Source organism: Lonchura striata, chromosome 6 (assembly GCF_046129695.1).
Source record: "Lonchura striata isolate bLonStr1 chromosome 6, bLonStr1.mat, whole genome shotgun sequence".
Classification (NCBI taxonomy): domain Eukaryota; kingdom Metazoa; phylum Chordata; class Aves; order Passeriformes; family Estrildidae; genus Lonchura; species Lonchura striata.
This window is the reverse complement of record NC_134608.1, coordinates 43,989,176-44,012,994: the sequence shown is the minus strand read 5'-3', so window position 1 is coordinate 44,012,994 and position 23,819 is coordinate 43,989,176. Positions and strand designations below refer to the sequence as shown.

At 36.7% G+C, this 23,819-nt stretch overlaps 1 protein-coding gene across 5 annotated transcripts in view; it reads left to right on the top strand.

Moving 5' to 3' along the window:
- Positions 1–23,819, top strand: part of PPP6R3 (protein phosphatase 6 regulatory subunit 3) — a 50,137-nt gene that overhangs the window by 10,252 nt on the left and 16,066 nt on the right. For 3 of the 5 annotated variants that reach the window (XM_021555156.3, XM_021555153.3, XM_021555158.3), the window contains exons 2-14: positions 8,934–9,061; positions 11,077–11,309; positions 12,301–12,487; positions 13,299–13,436; positions 13,965–14,030; positions 14,888–15,000; positions 15,454–15,567; positions 16,236–16,365; positions 17,422–17,574; positions 19,487–19,636; positions 20,128–20,192; positions 22,587–22,702; positions 23,068–23,153. In XM_021555156.3, coding sequence (XP_021410831.1) covers positions 9,050–9,061; positions 11,077–11,309; positions 12,301–12,487; positions 13,299–13,436; positions 13,965–14,030; positions 14,888–15,000; positions 15,454–15,567; positions 16,236–16,365; positions 17,422–17,574; positions 19,487–19,636; positions 20,128–20,192; positions 22,587–22,702; positions 23,068–23,153 — 1,563 coding nt within the window. In that variant the 5' untranslated portion in view covers positions 8,934–9,049. Of the gene's footprint in view, positions 1–3,239; positions 3,411–8,933; positions 9,062–11,076; positions 11,310–12,300; positions 12,488–13,298; positions 13,437–13,964; positions 14,031–14,887; positions 15,001–15,453; positions 15,568–16,235; positions 16,366–17,421; positions 17,575–19,486; positions 19,637–20,127; positions 20,193–22,586; positions 22,703–23,067; positions 23,154–23,819 lie in introns of all 5 variants that reach the window. The other 2 variants (XM_021555149.3, XM_021555148.3) reach the window with 2 other exon arrangements.

Here is a 23,819-nt window from a genome sequence, read left to right as displayed (position 1 = left end):
GGGAAGAGATGTTCCTGATCATGTGGTAAAACACGAGTATTCTAACCAGGAGTGGTCCTTTGATTTTTTTTTTATTTTTTTTTTTTTCATTACTTTGTTTTTTCTCAACTGGCATTTGGAGAATTGTGGTAGGGAACAATGCTGAATCTTAAATTACAATTTCATAGTGCTCTGCCTGAATGTTACATTAAACAGTTTTGTGTTGCTAGCCTGTAATTTCACTGGGGGAATCTTTCTTGGCCAGTAAGCTGCTGGAAGAAAGGAAAAGATTCTACTATTTTGTGCTTCAGCTGTTTTTCATGTGTGTTGCATTAGAATTCTTGGACTTTTTCTGGCCTAGAGAAGTGACAGAACTAAACCATCCCATGTCCTGTGCTCCCTTTATTAATTGAAGTCCAGGTCCTTATGTTAGAGAAGAGATGCTGGTGTTCTGCTAGTGGTTTTGTCAAGCTTATGTAACAGTTTTATTTCAGATATATGAAGTTATATAAGTTACATGCAGAGAATTACAGTAAGAGCAGCACTATTCAGGAGCTTGCAGTTCTTGGACTTTTTTACCAAGATGCACAAATGTTGCATGGGTAGAGACACTTGTTTGGTTTCAGTGTTCGGGCCAATAGAGATGCATGGGAATGGTTTTAGAAACAGTTCATGCAGCATTAATAAAATTAGTTTAGTCCTTTTTATGGCAACTGGTCACATAGTGGTTACTTCTCTTATCTAAAAATGTATGATTAAAGTTTTTTAGGTAATACTTAAAACAGACTTTGCTGTGATAGTTTGTTTCATGTGAAGATGGATCCTACCCTGGGTAGTTGTGCCTTGCTTTATTTTCTGGGTATATTATATAAACATGAACATGGATGTGGTCCTGGTTATGATGACTCTTCATTGTTCTGTGTTTGAATATAATCCATCTGTACACATGACAATACTACCATCCTGCATGTTACCTTCAGGTCTAAGGTTTTAACCTTCCATCATTGGATACTTCATGACAGGGCTCTATTAACTTGGCTGAATGATTGCTGAATGCAAGGCATCCCTGGATGTAGGAAAGACAGATTTAAATATACTTGAACCTCATCCAGTCAGGTGATGCCTTTTTTTTTACATTGTTTTTTGGAAAGACCGCCTGTGAGGTTTTTTTTTTTTTTTGGGGGGGGGTGGGGGTGTCCCTTTTTTCATAATGCAGTACCTAATCTGTCCTGCAGAGAGGAGCAGTCTGAGTTAATAAACCATACGTATCACTAAGTGTAAGTCAGTCTTTAGACCAACCTCTAAACTCTTGCAGATTTTGAGGTGGACTGAAAAAGTCCTGATTGACCAGAGCAGCATTCTGGTGGTACACTCTTCACAGAGCATGCTGTAATACATGCACTCCAAGTATCTTGCTAATTTTGACTACACCGGTGTCTCTAATTTACTCTGTAATCCTGCTGCGTTGAATTCAGAAGCCAACTGTTCTGGTGCTAGACAATGGTATTTAGACACTGAAGTCTTCAAACAGAAAGCAGAGTAGAGAAATAACAAAGACATCCTTGTAAGGGGAGTAATAAGAGTGGTTTTCATTTGGATAGTTCCAGTAGCAATTGAAATCTGTGGATTTTAAGAATGTGTAAACTCTTCTGAAAGTGTATTAAGCTAAGCAGGCTTACTTTGTTTCCACAAGACATAATTGAAGAAATGTTCTCTCCCTTTTTGAGGCTCTGCTTTGGAACATAGGTACACTTTTAAAATGCAGGAACAATAACCTGCAAAACTTCACTTCAGTGAAGTGAACTGAGTCCAGAAAATTTGTTTACTTTTTCTGCTTGACTCACAGGGTATTAGCAGGTCTGTCAGGCATGGAGACCTAAAGGTCTGCAGGTGGAAAAACGCATTTAAAAGACCTTTAAGAGAATTATGGTCAGTGTATTACACTGAGCTTCAGTTCATGTGCATGTTGGTTGCTAAAACAACCTGAGAAATTATCTTTAAGGTCATTTCCAACCCAAGGTATTATTTGAATCTATGATCTTTAGGTTGACAAAGACCATCTGTTAAATCACATGCAAAGATCAAAAACCAGCTTTGAAGACACAGCTCCTTATCTTTAACATGGAAGGTGTAAAAGTAATACAATTAATAATTGGCAGAATACTTGAAAAGCTACTGAGGTGGATAGTTTGGGGTTTTTAGCTGAATATGCCAAATAGTGGGTAGTCACTGACCTGAGTTAATAAATGTGCCACTAATTTTGCTACTCTTCTTAGTTGCTAGTACTTTATTTTCCATAAAAACTATTAACCATGTTCCCAAAAGAATTGTGTTCTTGAAACCTGTGTTAAAAAACAAAATCAAAAAGCCCCTCAAAGTGCTGAAAAGTGAAGGTGAATTTTTATTTCAGGAATTCTTCCTGCAACTACTACAAACAGCTAATCAGAAAGAAAAAGCAGTTTGTAGGGTGCTTTTTCTTGCCTGTTTAGTGTTGACTAGAGCACAGGCAGGTGTCAGTCTGAAGTCAGTTAAGGATACTTAATAGAGCTCATAATTCTTCCAGTGTAAAGCAAAGTAATATTAAACTATCAGAATTAAGAGATTTTCATAATGGTGACTGAATGCTGTCTTAATTTACCTTGTTACTTTGGAAGTCTGGATGTGATCTCTGTTGGTTTTTTTGAAGCTGACCTGTTTTCAGATTGAAACTGACTGAATTCTTTATAGACTTGTGCCAACCTAACAGGCATTCTTAATGCTTTTTAGTTTATTTCTGTGTAGGTTTGTAGATAAATGACATTAATATAAAGGAATAATTATGAAGATAGGAAAAAACTACTGCAGAAAGCTCAGTAATGGGTATTTCAGGTCTTCCAGATCTGAAGATGTTATTTTATGGGAACTTGCTAATAGGTTTTTTTTTTTAAGTCTAGATTTGTGTTAGAGTTCAGTGAATTACAGATTATAAAGGCAGTTTCATTTCAATGAGACAAAGTTTCTTCTTTGACTTCCAAAAATGGAAGGAAATGTTAAAATTGATTTAAAAGTAAATAGGTATTTCAGATGACAGGCTGCTTTTCATTTTATTTTTGGTGTATGTTCTGCTGAACTGACAATTTTCTTCCTAGCAAGTTGTTTCTTTCCTCTGTTTACATGTTATATTTGTTGCAAAACAGCCCTTAGTGTTTATGCAGTTGTCAAGCTATTGAATAGAACCTATTAACAATATTAAATTATACGATTTTTTTTTGTCGTTGTAGGAAGAAATCTGCTTCATCTAATTCAATGCTAATTCAGTCCTGCTAATCTGCTAGTACTGTAGATTGAAAGATTTTTTTGCTGTTGCCAGGATACCCTGTAATGGGCAAGAAGCCTGAGAGAATCAAAACGTTCTGATTTCTTAACTTTTAAAAACTTTTGTGTTTTAACAGGTAAGACACTATTAAACTTCACCTACAGCAGTAGATTTAGCTTCTGCATCTATAAAGCCTTATCCTAAAGCATTCAGAAACCACTTAAATTTTAAGCTTTTCATGTCCCTGATGTCCGCTAAAGTCACCTGATTTTACAAGTTCACATTTATCACTTTCTAAGCTGCAGTTCCTTCTTCAGTTCAGGCTTTGTGGCCATGCCTTCTCTTTTCTTGCAGCTTCTTTCTGACTACTTTCTAGCTGGCTGATGCTAACTTTTGTCTTTTAACTTACCCTGCTCTTGCACCATCTTTCTCCACCCTGCTTTGGTTCACTGTGACAATCAGGGGTGTTCCAGACACACAGTTGTGGCTATTCTGTTTGTTTTACAGGATTTTGCTTTTGTGCCAGGAAGTGTATGTGCTACCCAACCTTTTTGAAAGAGTTTTAAAGCAAATGTGTTCATGAACTGACGTACAGTAGATATGAGTGAGGTTTATAGATTATTATACTGAGACAGTACTGTCTTTTGCAACTGAATTTTTTGGTACTAAACTTCATGTTTCAGTGCAAAGGTGTCTTGGGTACCTATGCATTGTTGAGCTTGCATTTTATATTATTATGGAGTCATGTGCATTTCATAGTGCAATAATATCTTAATTTTCATTTTGAAGCTAATTGGAAGAATTCGGAATAAGAAGAAATCTAACTGAATTCTGTGACCAGTGGATATTTTAAATTTGTAATTGGCAGTTGATGTGAAACAACTAGAAAATTATTCATCTTCTCTACTTGGGCAGGAGAGATTAATGTCTTAATTTGTAATTATTGCATTAAGATCTTTATTTATTAACACTTAGTAACATGTGGTTTGAGATAATGTAGGAAATGATGAGGCTATAGTTGTTACTTGGTATGAAATAGTTCTTGTAAATTCACTGCAGACTGTACATTTCAACTGATTTTTGTACTTCTGTTGAACAGTTATGACCTCTTGAATTTTGAGGGATTGGTATCTTGGGATAAACTTGAACTAGTTTGGATTTATGTACATACTTCATGTCAGAGCTATAGATTATTGGGGGGTGTATATGCACATGATATGTGTGTGTATATATATATAATATATAAAAAATAATAAGATGACAGATTAGGATTGGAAGGAACCTCTGGAGATCATCTAGTCCACCCTTCTGCCAAGGCAGAGTCACCTAGAGCAAGTGACACAGGAGCATACTCAGGTAGGGTTTGATTGTCTCCAGACCTCCCTGGGCATCCTGTTCCAGTGCTCTGCCACCCTCCGTGTCCAGAAGTTCTTCCTTGTGTTGAGGTGGAATTTCATGTCGTCTAGTTTATGGCCATTGCTCCTTATCCTGTTGTTGGACACCATGGAGAGGAGTCCAGCATCATTGTCTTAGCACCCAACTTAGATATTTGTATGCAAGAATGAGATGCCCTCTCAGTCTTGTCTGGACTAAAGATGCCCAGCTCTCACAGTCTCTCCTCATAAGTGATGCTCCAGACCTCAAGTCCGTCATTGTGGCCTCTGCTGCATCCCTCTCCAGTAGCTCCTTTTCTTGCTTGAACTGCGGGGATTAGATTGACCATAGCATTTCACTCCAGATGTGGCCTCCCTAGGGCTGACTAGAGGGGTAGGATCACATCCCCTCCACCTGCTGGGCACACTCTTCTGATGCACCCTAGGATAGATACCATTGTCCCTCCTGGCCGCAAGGGTATGCTGCTGACTCATCCACAGATGTGTTTTTCTAGTTCTTATCTAGATAGGAGTGCAGCTGAGATTGATAAAGAAGAGTAAGTGTGATTTCACTTCACTTCTTAACTGTTGTGTCACCATAGCAGGCTCCTTCTTCTCATGACTGATAGAGGAATGGAAGTCCCTGCTTTAATAACTTGCCAGTAGGAGGTGGCACCTTGTTAAAGAACATGTTAGGAGATCACTGTCTTCATCCAGTTTTTGGGCATGTTTTTCTTACAGTCAGGGAAAGACTGTCACATGGCATCTCCTGCATTCCTCTAAAGAGGATGTAGTTACCCTCTGAAAGTATAGTAGTTAGCAGAGGAGCATATGTGTTGTGAAAGACTATAGTGTCTGGAAGGAATCCTGTCATGGCATCAGGAGGCCACTCTGGCTGCAGTATGTGGCCAACTATGGCTGTCCTGGGAGTTTGGGAGGCTGTGGCCTGAGAGATGTGCTCATGTGGGAGAAGGAGGCTTACGTAGGCTGAGGTCCCCTTTTCAGGGATCGCTCCCCTGTTCCTGCTGCTCCTTGGACACAGGGACTGCCCTCAGTCTCCCCTCGTGTGCCTAAGCTTCAGCCTGCTCTTCATCCTGTGTCTGGGCTCCCCTGCATGAGACAGTGGCAGAAGTTTTGCAGGAAGGTCAGAGACCCTTGGTAACCTCCCACTCTGCAGCCCTGTGTCCAGCAGTGGCTGAGAAGAGAGTGAAGCGTCCAGAAATCCTGCTCTGAGGAAAGAAGTGCAGCCAGCTTGCACAAGCTCTCCCAGCCTTCCATGAAGGAATTGTTGGTTGGTTTTGTTTCTCTTTTAGTATCTCTTCTAGTTTGTTATGCCCATGGACTAGGAAGGAGTATGCATGTTATTAGAAGTATGTGTTAAACTGTTGAGGTAGAGGTGTTTCTGTTTTCTCTTCTATTTAATTCCTATTAATTTCAAACCATTTATTTGTTCCTTTCTCCACAGAGTTTCTTTGAAATTTCACTAGCTCATTATAAGTAATGAAGTATTTCTTCTCTACCAGGTCTCAGTTCTGACACTGAAGAAATAGCTACATGTTATTTTGTATTCACTGGAGACTTGTGTTCTATGTCAAATTAATCTTACATTTTGTTTAAGAAATGTGGCAACTGTACCATGAAAGCTTATTATTGTTTTTGGTTTGTTTTTTTGTTTTTTTTTTGATTGCTGGGTGTAATTGTAAAATACTGTAATTAAATTGAGGGATTTTGAACACCAACTTACATCTTTCTAGCCAATAGTACTCAGTGATTCTCACTGTTCTGATTGAAAATAAATTTATTCCAAATAGGTTAGGACAGGCAATTGTAGACAGCAAGTTTACAATGGGTGATGCTCTGCTGAGTACAACAGGCAGTTTAAAAAGTAGCAGCTAGAGTGTCTTCTGTCACTTCTGTCACTTTTGTTCAATGGAAATTCTCTTTAGCTCTACATTTTTTCAGAGGTACATTCATGCTTAGTTTTGTTTTGAACAAATGGTCCACTTTCAGTGTCAAAATAAGCTCTTTATGAATGCTAGGACAGTGTCTTGTTACTGTCCATTGATTGGAGAAAGGGGCCCCTGTGCTCTAAGTTGGAATCTCACTAGACATACCTAGATAGTAACTAGGTGAGGTTATATGAAGCTGGCAGAAAGGTATGCTTGGCAGTTGAAATAAATCTCTTAATGTGTTTAAAGGTCTTAAAAGATAATATACCAAAATTTTTCATGATAAAAGCTTAATAAATTAGTTTCATTATTACTTTATCCTTCCTTAAACTTACCTGCCTACTTGGTTTTTGGGATGCAAGGAATTGTTTGCATTGGAAATTCTTGTATCATTAAGAAGTGCAAGACCATCCTAAATTCAAGGACTCCTTTGGTAGTTACTCTCCTTGCCTCCATCAACTAGGTTGGCTTTTGCTAGTTGCTGCACAGAAATTATAAATCCTGTTTTGCTGAAGTAGGCTGCATCACTTAAGATCTGTTTCAATTGTGGAAATGTTTGTTGGTGCAAAAGTAACTGATTTTCTTTTCCATCTGTGTGCTTGAACTCTACAGTAAGAAAACACAGTATTGCACAAAGAAAAGTGACAGATTCTGAGTTCTTTATAATGCAGTAATTGTTACAACTCTATATATAACATTTCTCAGAATTTCACATACTATGGAATCTTCAGCTTGACAGTGATACACTTAAAGTTTCTCTTGCTTGAAAAATTAAACTGGGCATTGCAGTAAAATCTGTGAAGTTCCTGAGTGAAGCTGCGTGTATATGCCTTTGACATCTATGTAGTTATCAGGTAAATAACCTGCAGCTGGCTACTGGAATCCTTCTGGTTTTCCTTCTACACTGGTCCATGTTTGCTTGGAGCTGCCAGTACTCACTTTTATATAGAAATCTGAGGTACTTAGTTAGAAGGAACTTGGTATAAAACACCCTTCTCATGTTTGTTTAACCTAAGTATGTTTCTTAAAAGTTCAACTCAAAGGAACAGCTTACTGTAGTTTTATTATTTACTGGAAAGACTTCTGAATGCCTTAAAAACTTGTTAGTCTGTTTTGTAAAAGGTTCAGTATAGGAGATGTTGTCCGAAACTATATGATTCTCTGACTGGAATACACATCTTAGTCTGGTAGCTTGAAAACGGGAATATTCAGGAAAAGGTGTATGACAGCTACCATCACTTTAAGGTAGCTGAGAGACTTTGTGATACAACTGTTACCAACTTTTTTTTGATGGAGATGCCTCTTGTGCACTTGACCTCCAGAAAGACCCACTAATTAGTTAGTGTTAAAAATACCTGTGTGGTTTTCTTTCCCTGTAACAGACAGAAGATTTAATTTTCCTTCTTGGTCTGAAAGGGTTATTTCTAAGCTTTGTCTTCCATTTAGCACATAATAAAAGTGAGAATTTCAGTTACCTGAATGCCAGCAATTGAAAGCAGGCTTTCTTTGTTTTGTTGAACTGCTTTTTTCTTTTCAGATTTAAGTCAAGTGTTTATTACATGGCATGCTATTTAGCATTCTTTCAGAGAAGAATCTATTAACAGTATTAATTACGAAACAAATATTTTTATGGCTATTAGATGTTACTCAGGATCTTGAATTGTCTTAAATTGTGCATCATCAAGTTAATATAAACTTCTGTAAGTACTGTTCAATGAACTGGATGTCGTCAGTCTTGCTTATTAGGAACTTCCAGAGATTATAGAAAACTAACATGTTACCAAAGACAGTCAAATACATGCAGTATCTTTACCAACTTTAACATATTTTGTCTTTCCATATGTGAGTTTTTACATCATCCTGTATTATTTTGCTTCTTGTAGTTTCTAAGCTTGAGCATGTCTCCTATTTGGAAGTCTTTTGTATCTTGCATTAAGTTCAAATGTCTTTTTCTGCTCCGACTGAAAGTGAGGTAACGTTGAGAGTAATACAACCCATTTGACTCATTGAGTTTTTTGTAAATTTGCAGGTAGTGAAGTTTTGGAAGGAGCACACTTGTGAGTTTTGGACAGAAGGCTTAATGGGACTGAAATTTCAAAAAGCATGACAATGATTCAGAATTTCAGAATAAGTAGATTTTGGGAGGGAGGGTAGAACAGTAGGCTTTGAGAAAAATAGCAGTAACATGTTTTGATTTTAAAATTTCCAATCAAAACTATGCTAGGCTGATTCTAGATTACTGTCAGTAATAATGCCTAAGAAAATTCTCTTCTCTTCAGGGTTCCTTGACTTTCCCTTTGGCACAGTTTATGTTGTTTATTTTTCCTTATTTCAAAGGACCTGGGCTCCTGTTGAGAAGTGATGGAATAATCTGTGGCCGGCATCTGACATATTGAGGGAGCAGCCCCTAAAGGAGCTTGCCTGGGAGACAGTTTGTGAAATAACGCAGTAACATGTTTGCAGTAGTACGCCTCTTTTTTTGTTATTGCTCTTTTTCATTGTTGAAATAATTTCTCTTGAAATAACTGAGAAATACATTGAAGCTACTGAAATGAGCATAAATCACTACAGAGGTATTTACATCTCAAATTAGCGTTGAGAGTGGTTACTTGTGAGCATGGTACTTTGACTAATTGGGGCAAGGGGAGGGATTTGATCTACTTTCTAGAGGTTTAAAAATCCCAATCAAAAATGTTCTCTGGCTTTAATAATGCACTGTTCTCACTTCCTGGCAGTAAGTTTGTGTGTATCTTGCATTACCCACAAGCTAGTGTTTTTCATAACTGTATAAGATGATTTAAGCTAATTTTTAAGATCAAGTGTGTTAAACCCCGCTTAGAAGTTTACTAATACTTCTAGTATAAAAAGTTTTTTCTGCTTCCTAATCATTTAATACTTGCATGGGATGTTAGATTAGTATCAGTACTGCAGTCAAATAAATCTATACATCGCCTGATTGATTTTATTTGAACTCTGCGACTTTATAAACAGAAAGTTGTGTAATATAGGGCCAGTTTTTAATGTCACAACTTCTGAAAAAAGGTCAAGCAGAATAAGGTGATCGGTATAGTGGTTAAAGCAACAATTAAACCCTCAAAGCAATTAAAAAATCTTGAAAGTGAATATACCAAGCTTTATAATATTTATAACTGAAAGTTATAAATATTATATATATATAATATTTATACTGAAAGTCTTGCTAGTGGAAAGATTGTGCACAGAAAGGTTTTGCTAAATCCTTGAGGTTGTTTCTGTTTCCCAAGTGCTCAATTACTAAATTTGACACAGTGCTGTTCTAAGTAGCTGTAGTGTGTATGCTGAATCAATTTCAACTTGGAAGTAAGCTGAATGCTGCCTCTTAGTTGCAAAAGAATTGGATATTTCTGTTCTATATTTATGGGGTGTTTTGAGTGTATGACAACAGCATAGCTGGATTATTGCCTTTAAGCTTGCTCCTGTATACAGCCTACAGTTGACAGAAATGTCCTTGCTAAAATAATACTGTTTGCTGAAATTCCCTACCCTAATTACATGTCCTCACAGCTGATATTGCTAATGCACAGCAGTAACTAATATATTGATTTAATCTTTCACATTTGGAAAATATTTACTAAAGGAGCAAAAGGTGTGTTTGTTTCTTTCTTTCTTTGTTTTTCTCAAAACTGCTGTTTTCAGTTGTAAGGAAAGGAAAGTTTTTCTTACTATGTTCTAGTATCTCTTTTCAGTCCACTTAAAATCTGCATTCATATCAGCCCAGTTTATACTGTGTCAGAGGTCAAATGTCATGTGAAAGCCCTATTTTCAGGGCTGGAGGGAAATGAAGTGTTTGTATGGAGCTTAAAGATGTGAAAACAAGAATTTATTGGATATATTGTAGACTTGAATTAGCCTTTTCTGATAGCACAGTTGTCTCAGTAGCAACTGTTCAAAAGGTGTCTTAGAGGAACAATTAATACAGAGGTGCCAAAGCATTTTATAGGAAAAGGTGAAGTTGTTCATTCTTACAGATCTGTTACAGTCTCTTAGAGTGTTTCAGGAGCTGGGGCCACTCCCTTGACATGTTCGTGTCACACACAATAGCCTTTGCTATTCCTCCTCTGTCAAGTTTGTGGAGGCAGGGACAATTAGTGTAGTGTTGAAATTACTTCCTGCTTTCTTAAGTGTGCTCCCTGCAAGCTAAAATTCTTTTAACTCCTTTACCTTTATAGATGCTTTCTTCAATGGTGGGGGTGGTATTTCAGTGCAATTATTATCTGTCCACTTTATCTTCACCCAGCTCGATTAATTGCTGAGCAAATAGCTCTGAATCTCTGTCTCATTGCATAGATTAAAAACAAGGAATGGGAAAAGCAAATTTCATACCTTTTTCTTTAATGCAAATTAGTACATTCATTTCATGTAAGTAAAACCCTGCCTAACTCTTACCTTTGAATGTTAGAATAATGCCTACTGCTAATATATTGCTATTCTTCTTACACAGACCAGCATGTTTTGGAAATTTGATCTCCATTCATCATCGCACATAGATACCCTTCTAGAGAGAGAAGATGTAACACTGAAGGAATTGATGGATGAAGAGGATGTTCTACAGGAGTGCAAGGCTCAGAATCGCAAACTTATAGAGTTTCTGCTGAAGTCAGAATGTTTGGAAGACTTAGTTTCATTTATTATTGAAGAGCCACCTCAAGACATGGATGAAAAAATTCGATATAAGTAGGAAAACTTTTGGGGTTGGGGGAGATTTGGAAGGTGAAAAGAGGACTAAATAAATCTAGTTAATTTGATAGTGTGAATCCCTGTGTGCTGGTATGTAGTACACTATTGGTGTGTTTGAGATAAGAATGTTTTCAAGAGGCTTCATGGAACTTCTAAGTAAATCATTGTAATATATGCATGGTTTTCAAATGGAAGCTTCTTATCCACAAATGCTTTCAAAACTGGTTCATGTCTAAAGGAGTTGCTAAAAAAAGGTTAACCAGGACTCGCATTAAGATTCCTGTAGTTATGTTTAAGAAAATAGTTGAATGAAAAACCCTTTTTGGATAGTATAACTGAATGATTAGCTTTGTTGTGTTGAATTGTAAGATGTTTTGAAGATACCTTTTAGAAGATTCTTGATACTTCTTGGAACAATGTCCTTAAGGTCTCAATGCTGATGTTTTCCTTTCCAGAGTATGGCCATAACTTCTTGTTTTCTGAGAAGGTTCAAGTTCAAAATCCATCTAGTAATTTGTAGAAAAACACTTCTACTGCTTTTGGCCTATTTTAGTGTTATCTGTACAGAAAGGTGCTTTTTTTCTTAAAATGGTGTGTTAAAATAATGTGAAATAAGTTGCACTCTTAATTGCAGAACTTCACCATTTCTGAAAAAACAAGCCTCCTGTTTCTTGTAGAGTTGGAAATTGAAGCAAATAAGTCAGTACTTGAAGAGATAGATTTGACAATAGATCTTGAAATGAAAGCTTACTATCTCCTTTTTCAGAAAGTGTTCTGTTGCTACTGAAGATAGTAGTGCCCTTCTTAAATGAAAACAGAACTTATAGACTTGAATGTGCAGTTTTATTACTTAGTGTTACTTTACTACTTTAGTGTAGACCACTCTTGCTTGAAAATTTAGTCAGATGCATTACTAGGTTCTGAATTCAAAGGTGGAAGTATGAGAGTACTGAAGTATGAGTGATGGATATTTTTTTCTTTTCCCCAGATACCCAAACATATCATGTGAGCTGCTTACATCAGATGTCTCACAGATCAATGATAGGTTGGGAGAAGAAGAATCCTTACTCCTGAAACTGTACAGCTTCCTCTTAAATGAATCTCCTCTAAACCCTCTACTGGCCAGTTTCTTCAGCAAGGTGTTAAGTATTCTTATCAGCAGAAAACCAGAACAGGTAATTATTTGCAAACTCACCTATTTTACAAGTGCTCTGATAAAGCTGTGGTACTCAGGATTTCTGCTTTAAGATACACAGTTGAGGGATAGCAGCAGAGTCAAAAGAGAGCATTCAGGTTCCACCCTAGCTGAAGAAACCTTTTTGTTATGCGCATGATTAAAAAATACACTTGGATGAGTAGGATATATTTGATTCAGGTTTGCCTGAGCTATTTATGCAGTGAGTGTGTGAGTGCCTACCTTTTGGCTTAGCTCTGTTTTATATTATTATATTTGAATTTATTGCTGTTAAAAACAAATGTAAATTACTTGAATTGGTGATAGTGGTCTTGACTTGGTGTGAAGAATTGTTTAGAATAAGGAGAGAAACGTTTAGAGTCCTTGCTCAGAAATGTTCTTGTGCTCAGTGTATGTGGTTCAATACTGCAAACAGCTGCAATGACTTGACTCTCAAACCTGAGAAACTGTTTGTATTAAGAATTTTACCATGTTGGGCTTTGCCCACTAAGCAAAGATGAGACTGATTCATATCAAAAAGAAAACCTGACTCTGCTTTGGATTATAAGTACAGGTTATGGTCAGCAAGTTGGGTTTGAGAGGAGACCCAGGATACACTGCCTGTAGTATGGATCTGCCTGTACCTGGGTTTTATTTTATCTTGTTTTGTACTGCAGGCTTTAAGTGGCAGAAGTGTTTAAGAAGTTCTCATCTACTTTGTTGGTTTGATAGGAGAGTGAAATGAAAAGTGATTGGTGTAATTTATCATGTAAAATGCATGAAGCAAATACAAGCTTATTTTTCATTTCCAGATTGTAGATTTTTTGAAGAGGAAGCATGATTTTGTAGACCTCATTATTAAGCACATAGGGACCTCTGCTATCATGGACTTGTTGCTCAGGCTACTGACTTGCATAGAACCTCTGCAGCCCCGGCAAGAAGTGCTAAATGTAAGTAAAATATCGCAGAATTTTGGTCTGATGTATGAACTCTAAGCTGGCATAACTTCTGCTGGCTGCTAAGTTTATGTATTGAATATGCTGAAATTAGATGTGTGGGGGTTTGTTTGTTTGTGGTTTTCTTTGTTTATTTGTTCTTGGTTTTGTTTTTTTCTTCTGAGCTGCCAATATTTTTCCAGTAAAACCCCACTGCTGCTGGGGACAGCTTAGAACCCAAGTGGCTGGTCTCTTCCCCAGTCTTTGATATCTAACTTACACCAGACAGATGCAATTTTAAAATAGTTTTGAACCTTGCCAAATACAACTTTGCCATCAAAGTTTGTTGAAATTAGCATAAGCTTTTCTTTTTCACTCTGGCTGAAAAATGCCGATTTTATGTTCTCTTTTTTTTCTGAAGTATTGTTAATCCTTATGAGAAGGCTTGTGGCAGTTGTCAAAAGGCTACTTTCAATTTCATGTGTTCATTTAATTAATTCACTTGGGAAAAATTCTTATTAACATCCACAAACATTTTTACAGTGGCTGAATGAGGAGAGAATTATCCAGCGGCTTGTAGAAATTGTACACCCATCTCAAGATGAAGATGTAAGTATTGGTCTGATGATGCCTTGGGCTGGCTACCTAGAACATAGGCTACACAGAGTTGGAGAATAAAGTGGGTGTTTATTAAAGGCCTTTAACAAATACACCTTTGGCAGTGCAGGAGCCTCAAAGAGGCTACACCCAAGATGAACAGTGGTCATGATTGGTCTATTTGCATATCAGAGGTTAATTGTACAATTACAGCTTGAGGTAATGAAATTATGTTGTCCTGGTATGCTTTTCCCCCCATTCACTTTTGTTGATGCTTTTCAGGCCTGAGGCTGTGATGGTGACCTTGCTTCTCAGGCCTGGAAGGCTTTTGTCTCACCAAACTGTGAAGAGAGTTTGCTAACACTATATGAAGTTCACTTACACACTAGTTCAGTACAGGATCTGAAAAATAGGAAAAAAAAACTTAAGGCATCACTGGTACTCTCCTGGGTTCACCTGTTCAGCTATACAACATGGTGTTAGAACTTCTAGTTTTACTGTTTTCTGCTTGCTTTTTTCAGTAAGCTGATTTCTGTATTAAGTGTGGTTATTTGAGGAAGGTTATGTGGTTTTGTTCACCTCTCTGCCCCCTTTTTGAGATTCATATCAAAGCCTTAGGCATACTTAGATTTGTTGGAAGATTCAGCTCTCATGTTTTGCCACCTTAATGTTGGAAATAGATTCTTGCCTCATGCTTCAAGGGTTTGTTTTGTTTTGTTTTGTTAAAGGTTGGTTATGGCATAAAGTTACTGCCTGAATGTTTTTTGAGTAGGAGAGCTCTTGTTCATGTTGAAACATTCATCTTAACTGAAGAATTAGTCTTGCATGTTACTATTCCTGTAGTGCAAAGTGCTGTTTTTCTGTTTCAGAGGCATTCAAATGCATCACAGTCACTCTGTGAAATTATTCGTCTAAGCAGAGACCAGATGCTACAAGTACAGAACAGTTCAGAACCAGATCCACTGCTTGCAAGTTTAGAGAAGTAAGTTGGTTTGAATTTTTGGTTTTATTCTCACTTCATAAGAAACTAGTTTTTAACTTTTGTCCTTGAAAACCCTTCAGAAATGGCAAGCTCTTTTCAGGTTAATTTTCTTGACTACCTATCTTTTGTTTGTGTAGTGAAAAACAACTTTACAAGTAAGCAGAGGACAACTGGAGGATATTCTAGTGAGGAATGTGGGAGAGAAGTTGTCTCATTAAATTATTTCCTTTGCTGCCCAATTGAATGATATGTTATGTGTCGAGGTCAGCTTGATACTGTGCAGACGAAACATGGAAAACTTCAGCTTTGTTCTGTTAATCTGAGTGAATGTTTCTGCCAACAAAGATTCTGTATTCCATTTTCCGTTTTTTTTTTATGTGGGCAAATGGTAGTTACTTCTGCTAACAGCTATCCTGAAGTGATTTCATCTCTTACCAATGCTTTTCTTTTCAGGCAAGAAATAATAGAGCAGCTTCTGTCTAATATTTTTCATAAAGAAAAAAATGAATCTGCAATTGTCAGTGCAATCCAAATCCTCTTGACCTTACTTGAGACAAGACGACAGACGTAAGTGTTATTATTTCACTTGGTTTATGCCTGCAGTAGCAAATGCCTTCCTTGTGCTTGAGACCAAACCGTTTCTGTGACCTGTTGTAGATGAAGGAGTAAAAATGCAAACCAAGTTAGTGTGGTTGGCATTACTACACTTTCACCAAATCACTGGAATTTCTGCAGCTTTTTCTAGTGTGAGTACCAATAGACAGATCAGACTAAATACATTTTATCAGTTTGTTTCTGGATACAGGGAATAGAATAAATAGGTATAGTGCAGTGACTGAATATTGACATTTTAAAAGTTAGTTGTAATATTATTACAGCTTAATTTGGAGAAACTGCTGAATAGATCTCTCTGGTACATTCAACTTATATTGTTTCAGATAGACAAATGAAGCTCTTTATCTGCTTCAATCAGACAAATTATAATGTAATTTTTAATCTCAAATCTATTTTGGGGATTTCAAGCACAATAAACCTAGAAATGCTAGGGCTAATGTTTGGGAAAATCTCTCGTTCAACCATTGTCACACTTAATTTTTATGTGTATGTAACCCTAGGTTTTTGTATGTTTTGCCTCTTTGTTATTTTCACATCCTTTCAGAACTGTTACATACCTCAGAGATGTTTTGCAACTAGTTTTGGTACTAATTATCAGATTTTACTTATGTGTGTTTTAGATTTGAAGGTCATGTAGAGATCTGTCCTCCAGGCATGAGCAATTCCACATATTCCGTCAACAAAAGTGTTCTAGAAGCCATAAAAGCACGACTTTCATCTTTCCATGAGCTCCTACTTGAGCCTCCAAAAGTAAGTGAAATCTTGTGTTAACAAATTAATTGAATCTGTTTTAGGCAGATTATAATAAACAAAACCTAATCTGACAACTTTCAGGCAGGCACCCAGGCTATGTCCTAGCCTGTTGTGAGCTTTGGCTCAGGCAAACAGGAATAATGAACAGCAATGCTTTGTGCTTTTCCAGCACAAACTTGGTTTAATTAGCAAAGTAACCTTGGAGCAATTACTCCTTTCTAAAAGAAACAAAAAGAGATTTGCTATATGTTCTCGAGGGAGGTCCTATTTTGTGTTTGGAATTCTAGTCTGGATAGGAAACATGGACTATAGATGCTGCAGTTGTTTGGAGCTTTGGAATGGCTCACATTAGGCTTGTGCAATTCTTTCCCAGGACCCAAGTAGATTAGCTCCACGACGCATCTCTGCACCCTAGGCATGTTAAATTCCTTGGGCTTTTTAACTGGTTAATAAACTTACCTCTGTCATGCTCTTGTCAAAGATAAAGAAAGGTATAAATAGGGGGTTTACCTCTGATCCATTTTCACATTTTTACTGGCAGAATTTCAGTTGGAGCACTGCACCCTGGATTGGGTGCTGCAGATTTTAACAGAAAAATTGAATGTGAAATTGTTTTTAAATATATGAAGTTAGGGTTGCTGAGACATTATAATATGTCTTAACTGTCCATCTAATTGTTAATGTACGTTGTAGTAATGTAGAATATAGCTGGATTGAATGAGAATTATTTCTGAGGAACTATCTTGTAATTCCTGTCAATGTTGAGTAGACTTCATCTATTTTGAGATCCTGTCTGTAGTTAGCAATCACTTTTTTACAAAGTTGTGGCTTTCCTGTGAATTATTTTAGTGCTTCCTTTCTGTGGAATTAAAATAAGCTACAGTATTTGGAATTAAAATTAGGGTTTTTTTGTAGGATGAAGGTAAGACAGTTGCTCAAGGACTAAATGTATCTATTTTTAAGCACTATTCAGTTATTGTATGTAGAAATGATAAGCTGAATTTTTACAAGATACTTTTATGGGTATATGTATTTAACTTTTTTCTTTTTCAGAAAAGCGTCATGAAGACAACCTGGGGTGTACTAGATCCACCTGTAGGAAACACACGTTTAAATGTGATTAGATTAATATCTAGCCTTTTACAGACAAATACAAGCAGTGTGAATCAGGAGCTTATAGAACTTAACAGCATAGGAGTCATACTGGTAAGAATTTTATGCTGTCTTTTTTTTGATTGCTGTTGAGATCTTGTCTGCTTTTTCTGACTCTGCAGATAATTTTCCAATCTAACTTATTTTCCAGCCTAACTTTTCAACACCTTTGTATTGTTCTGTCTGTTGCTCGGTTTAAGACTTTTAATACTGGATTTTACTGTTATTCTGAGGGAAGCATTTTCTTCTGACCACTTGAATGGTTTTTACTTGCTACACCTTCATAAATACATGAAGTGGTTTTCTTAATAAGCTGTTTTCAACTGGATGTTCTTGAGTTTTCAGCCATGTTCAAGGCTTCATTGCTATTTAATTTTTTCCCTAAGTCTTCCCTCAAAGCCCCTATTTCTCACTTAATATATGGCCTATGGAATGGTATCTCAGCAGTGTCCTGTAAAGGAACAGTTATTCTTGATAGCTTGTACGCCTTCAAACTTCAAAGCTAGATGGTGTACAACAAACTCAGTTACCTAACTCATTGCTCTTTTCTGATGTACTTTGAGTACTTTGAGTACTTCCTACCTCATCCTTCCACTATAGCAGATGTATTTTGTGTTTCGGTCCACCCAAGAAATCCAAATGCTGTTTGATTAAAAAATAGCTTAAATAATGTAGAACTTAAGTTAGTTACTGAATAACAATATCTAAACATCTAAGTTGGCAGTTGCAAGCTTAAAGTGTAAATACCTTCTCTTCCCTGATTTTAGTCCAAATCCCCTTTTTCCTGTGTGTGATAATTACAGCGTGTTTGAAATGTTTTAATACCAAATTTTATTCACAATTGGGTTTGCAGACAGGTACTAACTTATATACAAACAGCTGACTTCACTGTAGCTGCAGGTTATCCTAGATCCACTAAGGGAGCATACACGCTATGAATGCTTGCATATTCTTGTAAATAGATTATTTTGTGAACTGTGTTCAGTGAGGTTTGAACACGCTTTTCTGTTGCAGGTTTTACATAAGAAAAAAGTAATTGTAGCCATGGAAACCTCAGTGCTTCATGCTGTTTGCTGAAACAGCACATGTTCTACTGAGCAGACTTGACTTCAGAAAAGTTATGGGCAAATGTCATTAGTTTAGGAGGACTGAAGATAGATTGAAGACCTTTAGCTGTACTTTGAATAAGACTAAAATTGTTCAATACTGTTCTAATCACTGCACGTATTTCTAGAACTCATTACATTTTACCAGTGACAGCAGTCATTTGAATTTTGCACTGAGCAGCCTAAAATAACTAGGCTTGACAAAAGTCTTACTTGTGTTTAAGAGTAAGAATGTGGAGAAGCAGGAACTTGACTAAATGGAAGCTGTTTATTTTATTTCAACCTCAGTATTTGTCTTGTACTTCGTTAATAATGTTAAACAGCTGCTAGATTATCTGAGGTATTGTATGATGGGTTTGGAACAGGTAGATACAATTTCCTAAGGAGTCTCACTGAAGCGAGGAGCACATTTATAGAATGGTATTAGAGATACTAAGAAGTTAAGTGAACTCAAAAAAGTCAAGGACTTCTAAGGTCATAAATAACACTTCTGACTGTGGGACTTTCTGGGCTGCAGCTGGCAGAAGAAATGTAAGTAGGGAACATTATATCTCCCTGTCTTCATAGTCTGAAAGTGCATTACTTGTGACTGCTGCAATAAATCCAGTTAGTTGCATTCTTGTTCTGATCCAGTATAGTATTCCTTGTGTTCAGAAAATGGCAAGTATTTGTGACCCAGAAAACCAGCAAAAGTTACTGGTTTTGTGGGTCACAAATTTTCTCTTGTGGAAAAATACTTGGTATAAAACTTAAGATTTCTTCCATTGTAGTCATTTGAATGATTAGGTAGGTGAGACTGTTGGTTATGTTTAATGAAAAAAATCTTGGTTTGTGTAAACCTTGGTGAATTTATTTTTCAGGACATGTTTTTTAAGTATACATGGAATAACTTTTTGCATACTCAAGTAGAAATCTGTATTGCATTGATTCTTGCAAGTCCTCTTGAAAACACGGAAAATGGCACAATTACAGATCAGGATTCCAATGGGGACAATCTCTTACTGAAACATGTAAGTTGTGTTTTGTGAATCTCTTGAATTTTCCTGTTTTCATGCAGTTAGTTTTACTTAAAATATACCCCTTTCTACTTAATGTATAGAATGAAAAAGAATGTCTTTCTGGTTTTACTTAAAATGTTAGTTCAGGGTGTTAAACCTGAAACTGCCATAGAGTAGATTTTTTTTGTTGCTCCAAAGTGAGTGTGAAGAGCTGCAAGTACTTCTTTTCTCTCAAGTTCTTCCTACTTTTAAGGCTTAAAATTGCTGTTTTGGTAGCTTTATGCTACTCCAACAAGTCAGCACTTAGAAAGCAGAGTAGAATTAATACAGGTTTAGCTTTTAGGTTTCTGGTTGTGATTTGACTGCTGGACTTTCAACCCTTTAATGAAAGTATATATCCTGAACATGAAATTAATAGTCTTGTAGACTTTAGTATCAACTGTAAAATGCATAAATAGTGTTCCATTTTACTGCTACTAAGCATATTTTGCTTTTTTTGACAGCTCTTCCTTAAGTGCCAATTAATAGAAAGAATACTTGAAGCATGGGAGATGAATGAGAAGAAACAGTGAGTAATTAGTTTTCTCATTCCTTGCAATTGTTTAAATCAGACTTGAGTTGTAAAATGAATGTATTAACTAATTCTGAAGTGATCTAGCCAGTTCTAAAATCACTTGTATGTTAATATTTGGGTTAAAGCTTTCTCTTGTACTTCTTGGTAGCATTCTTTTTCCTGTGGCCATTTGGGAGTTACAAGAATTGTTATTCTTGTTATGTATATTACTATGATCTTTAAAGTTTACCCATGTTTTAGTGAAAAAATAAGCATAGTGTAAGTTTTGAGGGGACAGGAGATACTTTTCCCCAGTAAGCAGTTGGGAATTACTTGTGAACACATCAAAGCATATCACATACTGGGGAGCATCAGACTCCTAAATAGTAAAAGCTAATTCCTCAGCAATAGAATACCTTTTAAAATTATGTGTTTGAAAGAATGTAAGCTTCAAGTAGCTAATATGATCTGAAACTGTTTTTGTAGCAGGAGAAAAAATCCTCAGTTGTCACCTGAGGTGGTAAAATGTTCTCACGAAGTCCAAATAATTTTAGCTCTGGAGGTACTGAACAGATGTTAGTTCTGACCTGTCAGAGCACTGAGTTGACTAGCTGGGGTAGTGCTGCTGGTTCCATAGAATGTTGAGACCTTTCCACTCCCCAAGACATTTGCATCTGAAGTGAATCAGATAGTAAATATATGATTAATGTAACTGACCTGGAAATAAGGATGGTAAAGGGGAGTGGGGGGTAATAGAAGAAGGAATGTATTAAATTTAACTGTAGAAAACATGCTCTCCTGAATGTCTTCCTTTTTATATAAATTCTCCTGAGGTTATAGAGAATTGCCAACTTCACTGGCAATTAGGTTCTCGTAGGAGAGAAATATGAAAAGTTTTCTCTGCAATTCCAACCTAAAACTTAAGTTTTACTTGGATAAGACTGTCATTGATCTAGTGCTTACCATATGAATGATTTAATTAAATATTTAGTCTCACATTTGGGAATACTAATGAAGAAAATAGTGTTTCAAACGTTAGTTAGTGCTTTTATCTGGAAACAGACTTGTAATGAATTCACTCCTTTATCCAGTTTTGTAGAGGTGTGGCTCCAGATGTAAAAGATAAATCTTTAAGGGTACTTTTAGCTTGGCTGTTTCAGGAAATGGGTATTGTTTTAGTCCTTTTGTATTCTGTCACTTAACGTTATTTCAAGCAGCTTCAGAAGCTTAAGGGTTACCACATTCTGCTGGTAAAAATCTGACATAGTATAAGTTGTTTGGTTCATTTGGATTAATAAGCATTTTATAACAAAAGATACAGTTGTATTTCAGACTTTCTGTCAAGTCAGTTTAGTTTGTTAAATAGAAGCACACTGTGTCATATCCTGTATTAGAAACGATAACATTTGCTGTTATCATGTGCTGCTTATTTTGAATGTGCTTGTTACCTAACCAAGCTGTAAACACTGTGGTAGTTTATTCATGATATCTTGCATAGACATAACGTAATTTCAGTTACCTCTTATGTTAGATGATGATGGTGGAAAATAACATCATGTGATCTGTGTTTGTATAACATAAGGTACTTCACGAGTTGCTGCCATTTTACAAAGATTTCAGTCATAGGAGGTTTGTCTAGCTGAGTGAGGGGTTTTTGTTTAAAACAGAAAACCTTGAATTGATGCAGCAAAAGTTTGGTTGGCTTGCAGCCAAATGTTGGAGACTCAATTCAAGCAGGACCTCTCCTGATTGCTATTTGGTCAGATTTAGAATTGTTCCAATTGGCTGTAGGTGCTCAGAGCACCACTCTAACATCTAGTAATTCCTGTTTTTGCAGAGCAGTTCTGTGGAAATATTTAAATGGCTTTGTAATTTTAGCTTTGGTAAGCATGTAAATGTTGTTCCTAAATTTCAGGAAAGCAATGACCCTGACATGAATGGGTATGCTACGTGTAGTGCTAAGAGGCCCTGAAATACTGAAGCATACTTAAGAATGCTTTTCCCTTTTGTTCATGGGTTGAAGTCTCTGAGGCACTATTTGGTGTTTTGCGGTTTTGCAAAATACTCTCAGCAATAGCAATTTCCTAAAAACTCTGGAGCAGTTGCTAATTCTGTCATTATTTTGCTAATGCTGTGCATTTTGCTTTCTGCACACACACAAAAGCAGTACAAATACTTGTACATCCTTCTTGGTATTTTATGTGCTTGTTAAGTCTTCTCAACTGGCTCAGTGAAGTCAAACCAGTTGATACCTTAAGTATTTTTGTGAACCTGTGGTTTTAGGATGCAACTCCAACTTAAGAACCCCAGTTCGTTGTCTTGTGTACCATTTTGACTCTGACAGTGTACTACAACATACGGTATCAGAGTTGCTCTGAGTGCAGCAAATGAACTCTTGGTTTCTTACAGGGCTGAAGGAGGAAGGAGGCACGGCTACATGGGTCACCTGACAAGGATAGCAAACTGCATTGTGCACAGTACAGATAAGGGGCCAAACAGCACACTAGTCCAGCAGCTCATCAAAGGTATTAATTCATGGTCCCAACTTTATCTTCAGGGCTTTCATTATCAAATGCTGCGGATATTAAGCAAACTTAAATTAGAAGGCAGCAGTTGGATTAAAGAAGAAAATAACTGGATTACTTCTGAAATTCCAATTTAAAGCAGTCATCCTTAAATAAATGCTTAAGTATTTTCATTTCAATCAGTGTTAAAACTCCCTGAAATAGAAATGCTGACCTGCTTAATTTGGACTTGTTTGCTAGGTGAAGTTACATTTGTGTATTTTCTTACCAGTATTTTTGATAGAGCAGAAAAAAACTCTTGAAAATTAAGTGATGCTTCATTGCTTATAGTTTTAATTGGTTTGGTGTTTTGTTTCCTGTGGTAGAGCTTCCAGAGGAGGTGAGAGAGCGATGGGAAACATTCTGCACAAGTTCTTTAGGAGAAACCAACAAGAGGAATACAGTGGATCTGGTAAGTAGCGATGAGTAAAGTATGAAGATTGCTGCTGCTTTACTTGGACAGTTTCTTTTTGTCAGCAGCACTGTCAGTCTTCCAAAACCCAGTGTTCTTTTAAGGAGTCCCTCTAGTTGCTGAGTTACGGAACTGATAATTATTTAGTTTACTTTTCAGTGAAAGCCATATAGTTAATATTTGTGCAGGCATAATGTAGATGATCAGCTTGTAATAGCTAACTGACTCATTACCTAGTGTAGCTAATCCCAGGCAATCTGAAAGGAGGAGGATTTCTTTGCCTCTTTGAGGTCGTGTTCTTGAAAACTCCAGTCTGCATGAGGGTACAAACTAAAAGTGCAGGTGCTGGTGTTGGTTGCTTTCTCTACAGGATGTAAATGACCCAGTACAAGCTTAACAGAAGACTGCTACCTGCATTCCACTGCCTGTGTTTCTGATCTTGCTTAAGTAACTTTGCTTACTGTTGTGCACCTACCACATTTCTTCTGCATGCAGTTGTAGCAATTAGGCTTTTGGAAAAAGACTGAACTCCAGTAGAAGTGGTTTGTGTAATCACATCAGTAATACAGTCTAAGAATAATCACTTGGAGACTTTAATAAGCAAGGCAGTTTCCAATGTCAGCAGACCAATTTCTGAGTTTTATTTTACCTGACTTCTCCAGGAAT